The sequence below is a fragment of the Sphaerodactylus townsendi genome, linkage group LG10 (genome assembly GCF_021028975.2).
Source record: "Sphaerodactylus townsendi isolate TG3544 linkage group LG10, MPM_Stown_v2.3, whole genome shotgun sequence".
NCBI lineage: Eukaryota > Metazoa > Chordata > Lepidosauria > Squamata > Sphaerodactylidae > Sphaerodactylus > Sphaerodactylus townsendi.
Window position 1 is genome coordinate 77,082,526 of NC_059434.1, and position 14,418 is coordinate 77,096,943.

The following is a 14,418-nucleotide window of genomic DNA, read 5'->3' on the forward strand; positions in this document are numbered from 1 at the left end:
ATTGTAGTCCATAACATCTGGAGTGCCAAAGGTTCGCCACCACGGCACTAAAGGAACCAAAACAGACTATAAGAGGTGCCAAGTAAACTATTCATTCAGTGGAACCCAGTGTGGCTAATTGGAAGTGTGATTTGAACATTTTGAACAATGTTCTATGAATTGCTATATTTGTAACGTTCCTAGTCTGATGACTTGATCAGCGATTAGTGGATTGTTCTCCAATGTCAGTGCTTGCGGTGTCAACTCACAAAAATAGCTTTTAGAATTAAAATAGCCATTTTAGATGTAATCAGTGACTTGCTATCACAATGTTGCATTTTTTTTTGAAAAATAGACAGGTTCATTTAGTATGGATTTATTCATGGGAAGTTCCTATTTAATTACTGCCTCCTTTCCCTCCCCCCTCCCCTTTTAGGTGAAACTCCGGCATATCATTATGGCACACACTACTCCTCCGCTATGATAGTAGCCTCGTACCTTGTGCGAATGGAGCCCTTCACACAGATATTTTTACGGCTCCAGGTATGACATGCACTTCTGAAGCCATTGTCCCCTGTCATCTGTAAGACCTAATGGGTGACACTAGGTGTCCGTTAATAAACAGAACCCCGCCTTCTGAAACGTGTGTGTGTCCTCATGGCCAGTATCGGGGCTTCATCACCCATGTGCCTACACTGGTGTAACCTTGGCGTTCCCTTCCTTCACATGGACAGAGGTCTGTAGGAACTTGGTCAAGGCAGACTTCACTCCATTTGCTCTCTGTTCCTGGCCGTTTTCTTGCATTCTACCAATCGAATGTTCAGACAGTTCAACTTTTCCTGTCTCATCTGATCCCACTAACTATATGCAAATAGCCATTCAACCTTGCACCTTCCTGGCAGGTGGGCAGGTGGACCTTCACAGTCTGCTGATCTGTCTCCATAAGGAAGCTCATCTCCTGCAAGCCTGCAGTTTGAGAAGTTCATAGTTCATTTCCCAGAGACAGAATGTTTTCTCAGAAATCAGGGCATCCCTGAATATTACTGAAGGAGCCCTGCATCTCTGCATCACAAGCAGACACAGAGCTGACATTCTCCTGCCCCCGCAACCATGTTTTGTCTTTGCTTTCTTGATGCAAAGTTGTGATGAGCGACACAGGCAATACCCATGGTGTAATGAAAACGTTTCTCCTTTTGTTCCAAAGGGCGGCCATTTTGACCTGGCTGATCGGATGTTTCATAGCGTGCGTGAAGCCTGGTACTCTGCATCAAAGCACAACATGGCGGATGTCAAGGAGCTCATCCCGGAATTTTTCTACCTCCCAGAGTTATTGCTCAATTCCAACAACTTTGATCTAGGTGGGAATAACCACTTCTGACAGCATGACTCTCATTTCTGACACACCTGATGCTGAAAGAATTGTTCCCCATGTGGTGTAGCGGTTAAGAGCAGGTGCTCAGCTCTAATCTGGAGAACCGGGTTTGATTCCCCGCTCTGCCGCTTGAGCTGTGGAGGCTTATCTGTTGAACCAGATTAGCTTGTGCATTCCAGCTGGGTGTCCTTAGGCTAGTCACAGTTCTTCTGAGCTCTCCAAGCCCCACCTACCTCACAGGGTGTTTGTTGTGGGGGGAAGGGAAAGGAGATTGTAAGCCCCTTGAAGTCTCCTTACAGAAGAGAAAGGGGGGATATAAATCCAAACACTTCTTCCAAAGATGGTTATAGTTTTGTTATGTGTTTAATAGAGATATTATCTTAAAAGCATAATAGAAAAAGCCTGTGTTCCAGACTCATCCCAGAGATGGAATGCTTGCTTGGAATGCTTATTTAGAGTCCAAAGTCTCATCAAGCACACCCTGAATTGCAGCAAATTCTGCTTTACTAAAACTGTTGGTTTTGTTTTACAGGTTGCAAGCAGAATGGCACTAAACTTGGGGATGTAATACTCCCCCCATGGGCTAAAGGGGATCCCCGTGAATTCATCAGAGTTCATCGGGAGGTAATATTCCTTGTTCATTACATTCCTTGATCCAGATCTTGAATTTGCATCTGGGCTAAGATATTTCTCTCTAGGTGACATTCCTTCTTTGCGTGTGCTGAATAAACCATTGATTTGATGATACCTTTTTTGATGCAACAGAAGCCTTGTCTGCAGTGGATTGGATACAGTAAACTGCAATTGGCAGACCTTTCCCATCCTCATCTTAAGCAGGAAGTTGCAACCCTCCCACCCCCATGTACAGAAGCTTCTTTTGTTCACACCTGGGCCTCTTTGGGTTCAGTATCCCAGGATGCATGTACTCCTGCACTACAGCAGATGGTGCCTCCGTAATGTTCAGGAGAATTAAGAGGGTCTTTAATGCTTAGACTTTGATTATATGGGAGAGGACCAGAACTTCCTACATTGCATTGCACTTCATGTACGAGAATGGAGCTTTGACCGTGATGGCCCAGGCTAGCTTGATCTTGTCAGATCTCAGAAGCTAAGCAGGGTCAGCCCTGGTTAGAACTTGGATGGGAGACCAGCCAGTGATGGGATTCAGTCAGTTCGCACCACTTTGGCAGAACCGGTTGTTAAAATGGTGCTTGTAAACAACCAGTTGTTAAATTGTTTGAATCCCGCCACCGGAACCGGTTGTTAAATTAGTTGAATCCCACCACTGAGACCAGCTAAGAATACCAGAGTCACTACTCAGAAGCAGGCAATGGCAAACCACCTCTGAACATGTCTTGCCTTGAAAACGCCACCAGGGGGGGATGGAAATTTACCACTTGAAAATTCATCTGGTTGCCTTCCATTCTGTGTTCTTCTGAGTTTGAAACAGAACAGTATACCAGATATCTGTCTCCCCTGTCTTTCTGATGGACTGATGGCAGATATTCTGTGGAGGCGCATTTAACACACGTTAATTAATACTCATTTGTGCTTCTCGTGAGACAGTTTTTGAACGTGTGCGTTGCACCTGAAAATTTAATTCTGTCCCAACAATCATTATTCAAACTTTTGCCATGCCCTTCCAAAGATTTTGTTCATTGGCTGACGTGTCCTGTCCGTTAACAGTTATACAATTTGGTTCTCTTTGGTATTTTTTTCCTTCGGTTTAAACAAACCGTGTTCCCTTTTGGTGGCGGTGACCTTTAAATTTAAGCCGGCGCCAACTGTGAAATCCCTACCATTGGATTAAGATGCTCTGCATTTCACCCAGCCGGCTCTGAAGTGCTAAAAGGTGACAATTGATTTAACATTGCATATTTTGAAATTGCAGGCTTTGGAATGTGATTTTGTGAGCGCCCACCTGCACGAGTGGATCGACTTAATCTTCGGCTATAAGCAGCAAGGACCCCCCGCAGTAGAGTCTGTCAACGTCTTCCACCATCTTTTCTACGAGGGGCAAGTGGATATATACAACATAAATGACCCTTTAAAAGAAACAGCTACCATAGGATTCATTAATAACTTTGGACAGATACCTAAACAGGTAAATGATGTTTCAGTTTGTATTTGTTTGTGACCACGCAACAGAGTCAATGTATTAGAACTTCCAAGCTTGATTGACTGTAAGATTTCTCCTGTGGGGTTTCCCTTGAAGTTGGTTTACAAACTCTTATCTGATCCAGAGTATGGCAGCCAGGTTGATAACTGGGGTAATCAAGGCCTCTTCCAAGACATGTGGAATAATATCAGAATTTCAACTACCGCCACCGTTTGCAAGTGGATTTTGCTATTCTGCACAGTAAAATCCAGCTAATGTTTCCATGTTTCCATGTTTCCAAGTGCATGGAAAGTGGATTGAAAGTGCATTAATTTGCATGTGCGGAAGGGACCTGTGGGAAACATTTCAGGAGAACTTCACTAGTGTGTTTTCAAGCACGTTGACGTGAAAGACCATAAACGCTCTGGGATGAAAGGTTCTTAAAGACCAGTTATTCTCATATGTACCTGCCCCATCAATTAAGATTTTTGTCAGAGGCTGTTCTGCAGGTTCTTTTTCCTTCTGAAGTTAGGCAGTTGACTACTAGAAAGAGGCCTTATTCTGGGGTAAGAATACAGATGAGCTCAAAGGTATAACGGGCATCGTTATTTAAAAGAAACATTTTAGGAAGTTGGATGGCTGAGAAGGAACTTGTGAAATTCTTCCTGATGGCCCAAAATCCTTTCATTTGTGCCAGTGTTTTTATTCTCCTCCTGTTTTCAATCAACACTGGCCTTAATATATTTCCTCTGTACCTTCCGATTGCCTGATGAGGCTTTGCGTGCCCACGATGATGTCAGCGGTCGTAAACACCGAGATGTTACAGCTTCATCATCACATGATGGGCTGGAGCAACTGGAAACCTGCATGATTCTGATGTGCGTGAAATCTCACTGCTGGCCCACTGAGACGAGCCGGCAGTCAAATATTTCTGTGTTCGAATTCTACTTAACCAGATGAGGGGTGGTGATGCTACTTTCCAGATGCAAAAGACTCTCCGATTTAAATACAGTGGATGTGGTTTTGAGGTTGTCTGAAACGCCTGGTTTCCCCCATTTGTAGCTGTCTGATGTCCAGGCTTATCAGTTAAGAAATGAATTGCCTTCCTCACTGGGGTGTAGTGGTTAAAGTGTTGGACTTGGATCTGGGAGACCTGTTCAAACCTCATTGTTATGCACTTTTTGTTGTGTGACCTTGGACCAGTTGCAGACACTTAGCTTAACCTCCCTCTCAGGGCTGTTGTGAGAATAAAATGGAGGAGGAGAGGACAATGTAAGCCATTTTTGATCCTTGTAGGGAGAAAGGCAAAGTATAAATGAAGGAAATATATATGCAAAATAAATAAATATGTGAGTGTTCCTCAGCTGTTCAGGCTTTATTACCCATTTGTAAGCCTTTCTTTTTGTCCCTAGTTATCTGTCAGGAAGAACCACGGCTTTTTTTTCCCAGTTGTTCTTAAATTATCTTCAAGGTAGGATGAACAGATCTTGACTGACGCACAGACCACACGCACGCTAGACCCAGGAGAGAGACGCCGTTTGACAGGCAGCGCCATGCTCTCATTCTGGTGTCAGAGTTCTAAAGACGAGTTTCAGACAGACAGGAAAACTTCAGACTTGTGATTCCTCGTTCAGCATCTCCCCAGGCCAAATGGCAAAACGATTGAGGAATGTAAGGGAAATTCAAAAGCAGCTTTATGAGGTGTATAGCTTGTTGGTCAGAATCAAAAGTCCTGTTAAGCAAGTGCCTCGTGTTATTCTTGGCCTCCCAGCCATGGCTTGTACTCTTTGAAAACTGGAATGTCTGAAAGAAAATTTCATCTCCTCCAGCTGGACAAATGAAAGACATTTTTTTCCTCATTCATTTTTCAATGCTTTGTCTCATTTAGTCCGGGATGCTGATATTAATATTTAAAGCCCTACACTGCTTACTTTAAAGACTCTTGCATGGATATACCTGATCTCTACAGCCATCTTCTAGGCCCTACTTTGGGAGTTCCTGGTATCTATGACTAAATGGATGGCAACTCGAGAAAGGGCTTCTTTCTTTGTGACGCCAAACCAAGGCATTCCTTCCCCAGGGAGACGAGTCTGTCATTGTCTTTCATTAGCGGTTGAAGAGCTTTTGTTGTGCCTGGCTCGCAATTCCTGCTTCCTGTTTATGTGTTTTATTTTGTTTTGTTGTGGGGGGCTATACACATAGTTTTAACAAATGATTGTGATTGTTCATTGCCTAGAGTACAGGTGTCAAGCTCGTGGCCTTCCAGATGTTATGGACTACAGTTCCCATCATCCCCTGCCAGCATCATGCTGGCAGGGGATGATGGGAACTGTAGTCCATAACATCTTGAAGGCTGCGAGTTTGACACCTATGGCCTAGGACAGGGGTGGGCAATTATTTTTTCCATGGAGCCGCATAAGAAACAGAAAATATTGTGGAGGGCCGGGCCCTCCTCCCGTCCAGAGGGGGCGTGCTCAGGTCAGCCCTTCCCGCTCCTGGCCCTGAATCCAGGTGGGGGGGGGGACCAAATTCCATTCTCCCCACCTGGAGATACACCCCATCCCAAAGTTGTATCTAGGGAAAATGGAGCGAGGCTGGGTGGGTGCGGAAAACTCAGATTTTTTTTTACTCTGGGCTCCATTTTCCCTAGATATGCCTCTGTTTGTTGTTGTTTGTATCTTTTCCATTAGGAACATTTTTTTAAAATCAGAATTGCATGCAAAATAGAACAAATAAGAGCTGTCCCTTCCTCTGCTGCTCGGAATGGGTGGTGTCAAGTGGCCGCAGCCCATTTAGCACGTGACAGCGGTTCTCAGTCCCTCCTCCTTCCTTCGGCCGTCGATGTGCTTCTACCAGTAGCAGGAACGGCAGAATAACATAGTTCATCCAAAAGCATTGGCTTCCATAAGGGAACTGGTTTGTAGCGAACCTTAGGGCTAGAGCTTTGAAAAGTGTTCCTCCTGCAGCCAAATATTTGTAATCCTGCTGTTAAGCCTATATTGTGTCGTCTCCTATTGCAGTTGTTTAAGAAACCGCATCCGCCAAAGCGAGTGAGAAGCCGAATGAATGGAGAGTTAACCGGGATTTCTATCCCGCCCAGCGCTGCAAGCGACAAGATTTTCTTCCACCACTTAGACAACCTCAGGCCTTCCCTTGCACCAGTAAAAGGTAAACACTGTTGTCATTCTTGCTGACTCTGGGTTTGTTTTGTTTGCAGTGTCTGTATTAGTTATACACACTGCTGTATACTAGGGTGTTTTTTTTTTTAAAAATGAAGTTTATGACAGTAATGCAATAATAACAATAAAGTATTAAGAATCATTACAATAAACTGTTGGTTGTGAGGAGGGGAATAGAAAAAAAATAGGGAAAAGTTAAGAGAAGGGGAGCAGGAAGGACTGAGAAAAGCCAAAAAATAAGAATAATGATAACTAGAATAGATAAAAAGCTATGTATCATCATAGCTTGTTGGAAATATACAGTAGTAATGTAACGACTTCTCCTTGAATCAGCTGTCAATTATTTAAGAACATAAGAACAAGCCAGCTGGATCAGACCAGAGTCCATCTAGTCCAGCTCTCTGCTACTCGCAGTGGCCCACCAGGTGCCTTTGGGAGCTCACATGCAGGATGTGAAAGCAATGGCCTTCTGCGGCTGTTGCTCCTGAGCACCTGGTCTGCTGAGGCATTTGCAATCTGAGATCAAAGAGGATCAAAATTGGTAGCCATAAATCGACCTCTCCTCCATAAATCTGTCCAAGCCCCTTTTAAAGCTATCCAGGTTAGTGGCCATCACCACCTCCTGTGGCAGCATATTCCAAACACCAATCACACGTTGCGTGAAGAAGTGTTTCCTTTTATTAGTCCTAATTCTTCCCCCCAGCATTTTCAATGTATGCCCCCTGGTTCTAGTATTGTGAGAAAAAGAGAAAAATTTATATTCAGATACGTGTAGGCAAACAGTAATCATTTACTCCAAACTAAGGACGATATCCAAAAAAAAAAGAAGGAAGAACAGAAACAAAATTAATTGTTTCAATTTACGAATCATTTGGTAAATTTTATATACTATATCTATGAGCTGTATAAGATAGCCAAGGTTTCCAAGTTACACTGTAGGTTTTAGCTGGGTCATTTTTAGGCACTTTTAAAAAAAAATGCCGTAGATTAGTTTAATACACTATTTGATCTCTGTTGCGCCAGTATCCAGTGAGGGACTTGAAATCAAAATTGGCCTCCTTTCCGTTAGAAATTTGGTACATCCCCTTGAATTAGGGACTTGCGCTCATAGGGCCAAGCAAACACAAAGAAGACCTGAATAATGGGGTTGGATCCCTTGGAAGATTTCCATGTAAGCAGCAGTAGTGGAAGAAGAAATCACTTCTCACTGTCTGCTTACCCAAAATGAAAGCGATTCTGCCTCTACATGTCCTAGATGGGTATTTCCTGTGATCCGATACTGTGATGAATGTAGCAGTCATTGGATTTTAGACAGAGGGAACATTTTTTTCCTCTAAACTGAAAATTATGTTTGCTCCTCACCCCTCCTCACCTCTTTTATGAATTGAACAGAGCTGAAGGAACCCGTGGGGCAAATCGTCTGCACCGACAAAGGAATTCTGGCAGTAGAGCAGAATAAAGTCCTCATCCCACCAGCCTGGAATAAAACTTTTGCTTGGGGTTATGCAGATCTCAGCTGCAGGCTGGGCGCCTACGAGTCAGACAAGGTTTGTATCCTGCACTTCCGTGCTTCTTCCGCTGAACTTTTAACTTTCGTTGTCCATGGTAGAAAAAGGATTGCTTATTGTAAGCACACGAAGCTGCCTTATATGGAGTCAAGATCGTTGGTCTATCAAGGTCAGTAATGTCTGCTCTTACTGGCCGTGACACTCTATGGTCTCAGGTGGAGGTCTTTCACATCACCTCCTACCTGGTCCTTTCAACCGGAGATGCCTGGGATTGAACCTGTGGCCTTCTGCGTGCAAAGCACATGCTCTGCCACTCAGCCACAGCCCTTTTCTCTTTGGCATATTGTTAAACTGAGGAATCATAGAGATGGAAGAGACCCCATCAAGGTCCATCAAGTCCAACCCCCTGCAATGCAGGAACACACAATCAAAGCACTCCTGACAGATGGCCATCCAGCCTCTCTTTAAAAACCTCAAAAGAAGGAGACTCCACCACACTCCAAGGTAGTGCATTCCACTCTTGAACAGCCCTTACTGTCAGGAAGTTTTTCCTGATGTTTAGGTGGAATCTCTTTTCCTTCACCTTGAACCCATGACTCTTGGTCCCAGTCTCTGGAGCAGCAGAAAACAAGCTTACTCCCTCACCAACATGACATCCCTTCAAATATCTAAACATGGAATTCACCCATATAACAGGGAGCAGAGGACCCCAGCACTATTTCTAGTATTTATCTAGTATTTACCTTCCCCCACTCCCTGCCTAGGTTTGCCTCCGTTCCGCAAACAAAGAACTGATCCTGGAATCCAGATCCCTAGCAGGGAATTGAACTTCAAAGGGCACTGTTGTCCCTTGGAGCTACTCTTTGGGAAAGGAGGAACCCAGCTCTAAGGTTGTGGGAACAAAGTGTAGGAGACATAATGTCCACTTTTCCCTCCCATAGTTGGTTTTGGGGTTTTTTGATACATTCTATTATTGCCTTTCCCCAAATTGGTTCTTTCCGAGACAGTCATGTAACGTTGAGCTACCGTGTTTCCCCGAAAATAAGACAGGGTCTTATATTAATTTTTGCACCAAAAGATGCATTAGGGCTTATTTTCGGGGTAGGGCTTATTTTAGGGGGAATACGGTACCTTCACAATTCATTATGGTGGGTTCTCAGCATCCCCATTGCTTCCCCATCACGTGTGATGCAAGCTGCATCCTCATTGGCAGGGAGCACCCTGCTGGATCACACCATCCAGATCTGTAACTACCGGTAGGGCTTATTTTTGGAGTAGGGCTTATATTTTAAGCCTCCTCCAAAAATCCTGAAAAATCACAATAGGGCTTTTTTTCGGGGTAGGGTTTATTTTCTGGAAACACGGTAGGTGTTACTTGGGAAATTGACACAGGCTTCGCTCCTCTTTTTTACCTTCCAGGCCGCGATTGTTTACGAATGCCTGTCAGAATGGGGCCAGGTTCTCTGTGCAATCTGCCCAAATCCAAAACTGGTCATTACTGGGGGAACCAGCACAGTTGTGTGTGTATGGGAAATGGGCACTTCCAAGGAAAAAGCCAAAGCCCTCACTCTAAAGCAGGTGAGTGTTTATTTCTTTATATTTTGTTGACTTCATATATAGCTCCTGATTTCTTCCTGATGGGGACCCAAAGCCATTGGGAGTGTTCCTCAAATGTCTTGAGGAGAAGGGATGGGAATGGGTGTCCTGTCAGAGCTCTAGAAAGTTCCTCAGGGTCCCACATATGTGGCTGTTCAAAACAATTGCCCTTATCATGACTGCTTCTTTAAGTTCAACCCAGTTTGATGCCTTTCCACCCAACCAAATTGACACTTGTCACGTGTAGAGTTTGTTAGGCTGTAATGTGTGTTGGACGTATACTAGGGCAGTGATGGCGAACCTTTTCGAGACCGAGTGCCCAAACTGCAACCCAAAACCCACTTGTTTATCGCAAAGTGCCAACACAGCAATTTAACCTGAATACTGAGGTTTTAGTTTAGAAAAAACAGTTGGCTCCAAGGCATGCGTTGCTCAGGAGTAAGCTTAGTGAAGCAACTGTGCAATCCTTCCAACGGGTGAATCACGATCCTAGGATGGTTTACTCAGAAGCAAGTCCCATTGCCAGCAACCGAGCTTACTCCCAGGTAAAGGATCATGCCCAGGCCAGCCTAGATGTGTGTGTGTGTGGGGGGGTGATTTTCCACCCCTCTCCCACATGATGAACTCTGTGCGCGAGTGCCCTCTGGCACCCGTGCCATAGGTTCGCCACCACTGTACTAGGGCAAGGGTCCTGTTTTGAAGTTCCAGAACTAAATCCTTCCTGATCAGTCCTTCAATGCACATTCTCTGTTCATTTCACTGGGGCTGGCTTGGGGAATCCCCATTGACTCAGTTAGAGTTCACACCCTGTACTGCCACATTCTCTTTCTATAGCCCCGGGTCACTCAGCACCCATATTTAACTTGCTGTTATACTCAAGTAATACTGCATTGTTCTTCGGTCAGATTCGGCTTTCCGTTTCTCAAAAGAAAAACAGACCTGCTGTCTGTCTCTGCGAACGTTCTGGCAGGCCATCGCATCTTTTCCTGCTTTCCTTTCAGGCGTTGCTTGGCCATACAGAAACGGTCACGTGTCTAACAGCTTCACTGGCCTACCACATCATTGTGAGCGGATCTCGTGACCAGACCTGTATCATCTGGGATCTGAACAAACTCTCCTTCGTAACCCAGCTTCGAGGTCACCGGGCCCCGGTTTCAGCCCTCTGCATTAATGAATTGACGGTACGAACCAACATAAATTAAGAACATAAGAAAGAGCCTGCTGGATCAGACCAGAGTCCATCTAGTCCAGCATTCTGCTACTCGCAGTGGCCCACCAGATGCCTTTGGGAGCTCATTTCTGAAGGTGAAAGCAATGGCCTTCTTGTGCTCCTGCTCCCGAGCACCTGGTCTGCTAAGGCATTTGCAACCTCAGATCAAGGAGGATCAAGTTTGGTAGCCATAGATTGACTTCTCCTCCATCAATCTGTCCAAGCATCTGTATTAGAAATAGATTTCCGGAAGATTTAATTAGCTACTTGGGAAAATTCACTTTATTTGGGCTGATGGGAATCATAGTCCACGAACATCTGGAAGGCCAGAGTTGGACACCCCTGTTTAGAACATTTTTTCCCTCCTTTTCCAGGGGGATATTGTATCCTGTGCTGGCACTTACATCCACGTGTGGAGCATTAATGGGAATCCCATAGTCAGCGTGAACACTTTCACCGGACGTAGCCAGCAAATCCTGTGTTGCTGCATGTCGGAAATGAATGAATGGGATACTCAGAATGTTATTGTGACGGGGCATTCAGACGGGGTAGTCCGGGTAAGTACCATCGGTGACATGGAAATGACCGCCCTCAAGGGGCAGTATTTTGCTCTAATTTATGTTAGCCCTGATTTGGATGGCCCAGGCTGTCCTGATCTTAGCAGATCTCAGAAGCTAAGCAGGGTCAGCTTTGGTTAGTACTTCAATGGGAGACCACCAAAGAAGTCCAGGGTTGCTATGCAGAGGCAGGCAATGGCAAACCACCTCTGTTAGTCTCTTACCTTGGAAACCCTACAAGGGGTCATCATAATAATCAACTTTAACAGCACTTTATGCACACACACTTGATATCATGGGACACATTATGGTTCAGATGACCACCTCCCACTTGGGACTCACACTGATCTTAACTGACAGTTGCATGTATTGATGAGAGGACCATAAACCAAATCTCCATAGTACCTGGTGTTCTGTTATCCTCTTAAAATGTGTTATGAAATCCATTGTGTAGAATTTCCAAGGACTCATTCCAGATTGCAGCTCCTACCTGTTCAGGTAACTACTTCTAAATTAGCTTCAAAGATTAGATTCTAGAGAGAAGAGTAAAGTATTCCAACCCCCAGCTGTCTGGGCGTACAGGACAAACTAAGGCCAGGAAAGTAATACTATTTTAACTGCTGAATTTATGTTAATGGAAATGGGAATAGGATTTTTTCATGCACTGTTAGTTTGCCCAGCACTTCATGAGAAGGGAGAGCAATGAATGTGAAGGTTATGAATTTAAATGCACATTAGAGTGCTGTTGAAATTGTTTATGTGTCCTTGTCCTCTTAAAGATTTTTCTCTCTCTTTTGAATACCAGACTGAACTGCTTTTCTCTCTCTTTTGAATACCAGACTGATGGTTTATGAAACATTTAATGGTTTATGAAACATTTTTCAACTGTTCCTTTGTGGTACCCGACAATGACAGTTTGGTTTTAATAACCAATTAGTGTTTTGAAATTTCCGGAGAAGACCTTGCCAAATGAAGGCCTAATTCTTTCAGACAGCGTATGAGGCAGTTAAACCCACATCTGGGCTGTACCAGTAAGTGGGCATACAGATTGAATACTCCATTATCAACAACAAAACATCGACCTTTCCAAAAGTAACTAGTTTGTGGGGGGAGGCTACTTTTAGCCTAACTTCCTCTCTTGCCATGCAAGCTTTTTTGTATGAATTCTGTCATGTGAGATCTTGCCTTCAGTCCTGAGCAGTGCCGGCCAGATGCTAGGCCTAACTGATTAAACTGCAGAAGAATCCATGGGACGGATTCTCCTGCAATATCAGATCAGTTTCTTGCACGGCTAGTCAGATATCGTGGCTAGTACTTACATCCTGATGAAGAAGAGGAGTTTGGATTTATATCTCCCCTGTAAGGAGACTCAAAGGGGTTCACAATCTCCTTTCCTTCCCCCCTCTCACAATAAACACCCTGTGAGGTGGGTGGGGCTGAGAGAGCTCCAAAGAACTGGGACTAGCCCAAGGTCACCCAGCTGGCATGTGTTGGAGGGCACAAACTAATCTGGTTCACCAGATAAGCTTCCACAGCTCAAGTGGCAAAGTGGGAAATCAAACCCAGTTCTGCAGATTAGAGTGCATCTGCTCTTAACCACTACGCCACTGCTGTTGCTGGCCTGTTTTCCACTTCTAGAACTTGTCAGTCGTCTGGGATTAGACCAAACTCTTTAGACTTTTTCTACAAGAAAAGGTGGGGATATGAGAGTTCCAGTCCTTCCCTCGTCATCTTCTTTTGGAGGCTTCTCTGGATGTCCTGTGCAGTGTTTTTTTGAATCAGCATTTATCGTGGTGCTGTATTGGCAAGGGTTTTTTAACGACGGCTCACAAGGGTACATGCCAGGAATCACTGTTGGACTTTGGAATGACCAGTGGGATTATGGAAAGGCTGCTCAAGTTTCAAAAGACGAAGAAGAAAAGTTGGATTTATATCCCCCTTTCTCCCCTATAGGAGACTCAAAGGGGCTTACAAACTCCTTGCTCTTCCCCCCTCACAACAAACACCCTGTGAGGTGGGTGGGGCTGAGAGAGCTCAGAAGAACTGTGACTAGCCCAAGGTCACCCAGCTGGCGTCTGTGGGAGTGCACAGGCTAATCTGAATTCCCCAGATAAGCCTCCACAGCTCAGGTGGCAGAGCGGGGAATCAAACCCGGTTCCTCCAGATTAGAGTACACCTGCTCTTAACCACTATGCCACTGCTGCTCCTAAAGCTGTTTACCACGTGCTCTGGGAGGCTGCTGTTAAATACATTCATTCACACAGAGACACACAAAGTTCCCTTGGAACTTCTTGTATAGTTCTTTGGATATTGAAAATCTTGTTGGTCTCTAAGTTGCTACTGAGATTCAAATCTAACCTTTCCACTGCAGGCCAACATGGCTATTGTCTAAAACTGGCTATATGTAGTCCCTAGTTTTTTTAATGTCTACAAATGTACATTTGTTTATAATTCATTGGAAAGGCAGGATAGAGATGTTTTGGATGTCTAAGAATACATCTATTATAGGCACTGGGGAAAGGGTCCAAGATCTTTAGGCTGCCCAACTCAGCCACTAGGTTTCAACTTTTTGAAATGCAGCTAATTCAGATGTTCATGGACTGCATTTCCCATCAGCCCCTGCTGCCATGTCCAATTGGCTGGTGGGAATTGTAGTCCATGAACATCTGAAGTGCCAGAGTTGGACACCCCTGCCGTAGATGGTCTGGCTACCACTTGGGTTAGTTTAGTCAAAGAATTATACTGCCATCAACAAAACGTACACAGTTTTCCAGCAATTTAGATCCTGAATTGGAGTCCCAGGATTAGCTTCCAAAATTACCTTTTGCATGTTTGCAGAAAATAGTTTGAATAGCGATTGCAAACATTTTCGATGGGTTTAACGTTCTTTTCAGCCAAAAGGATGCACAGCCGATGGTG

At 44.5% G+C, this 14,418-nt stretch overlaps 1 protein-coding gene across 1 annotated transcript in view; it reads left to right on the top strand.

Moving 5' to 3' along the window:
- The window catches only part of WDFY3 (WD repeat and FYVE domain containing 3), a 156,257-nt gene that overhangs the window by 130,913 nt on the left and 10,926 nt on the right, over positions 1 to 14,418 (top strand). The window contains 9 exon segments of the mRNA XM_048508758.1: positions 416 to 522; positions 1,184 to 1,337; positions 1,884 to 1,975; positions 3,243 to 3,455; positions 6,470 to 6,617; positions 8,021 to 8,175; positions 9,556 to 9,714; positions 10,734 to 10,913; positions 11,317 to 11,499. Of these exon segments, the coding sequence (XP_048364715.1) occupies positions 416 to 522; positions 1,184 to 1,337; positions 1,884 to 1,975; positions 3,243 to 3,455; positions 6,470 to 6,617; positions 8,021 to 8,175; positions 9,556 to 9,714; positions 10,734 to 10,913; positions 11,317 to 11,499 (1,391 nt within the window).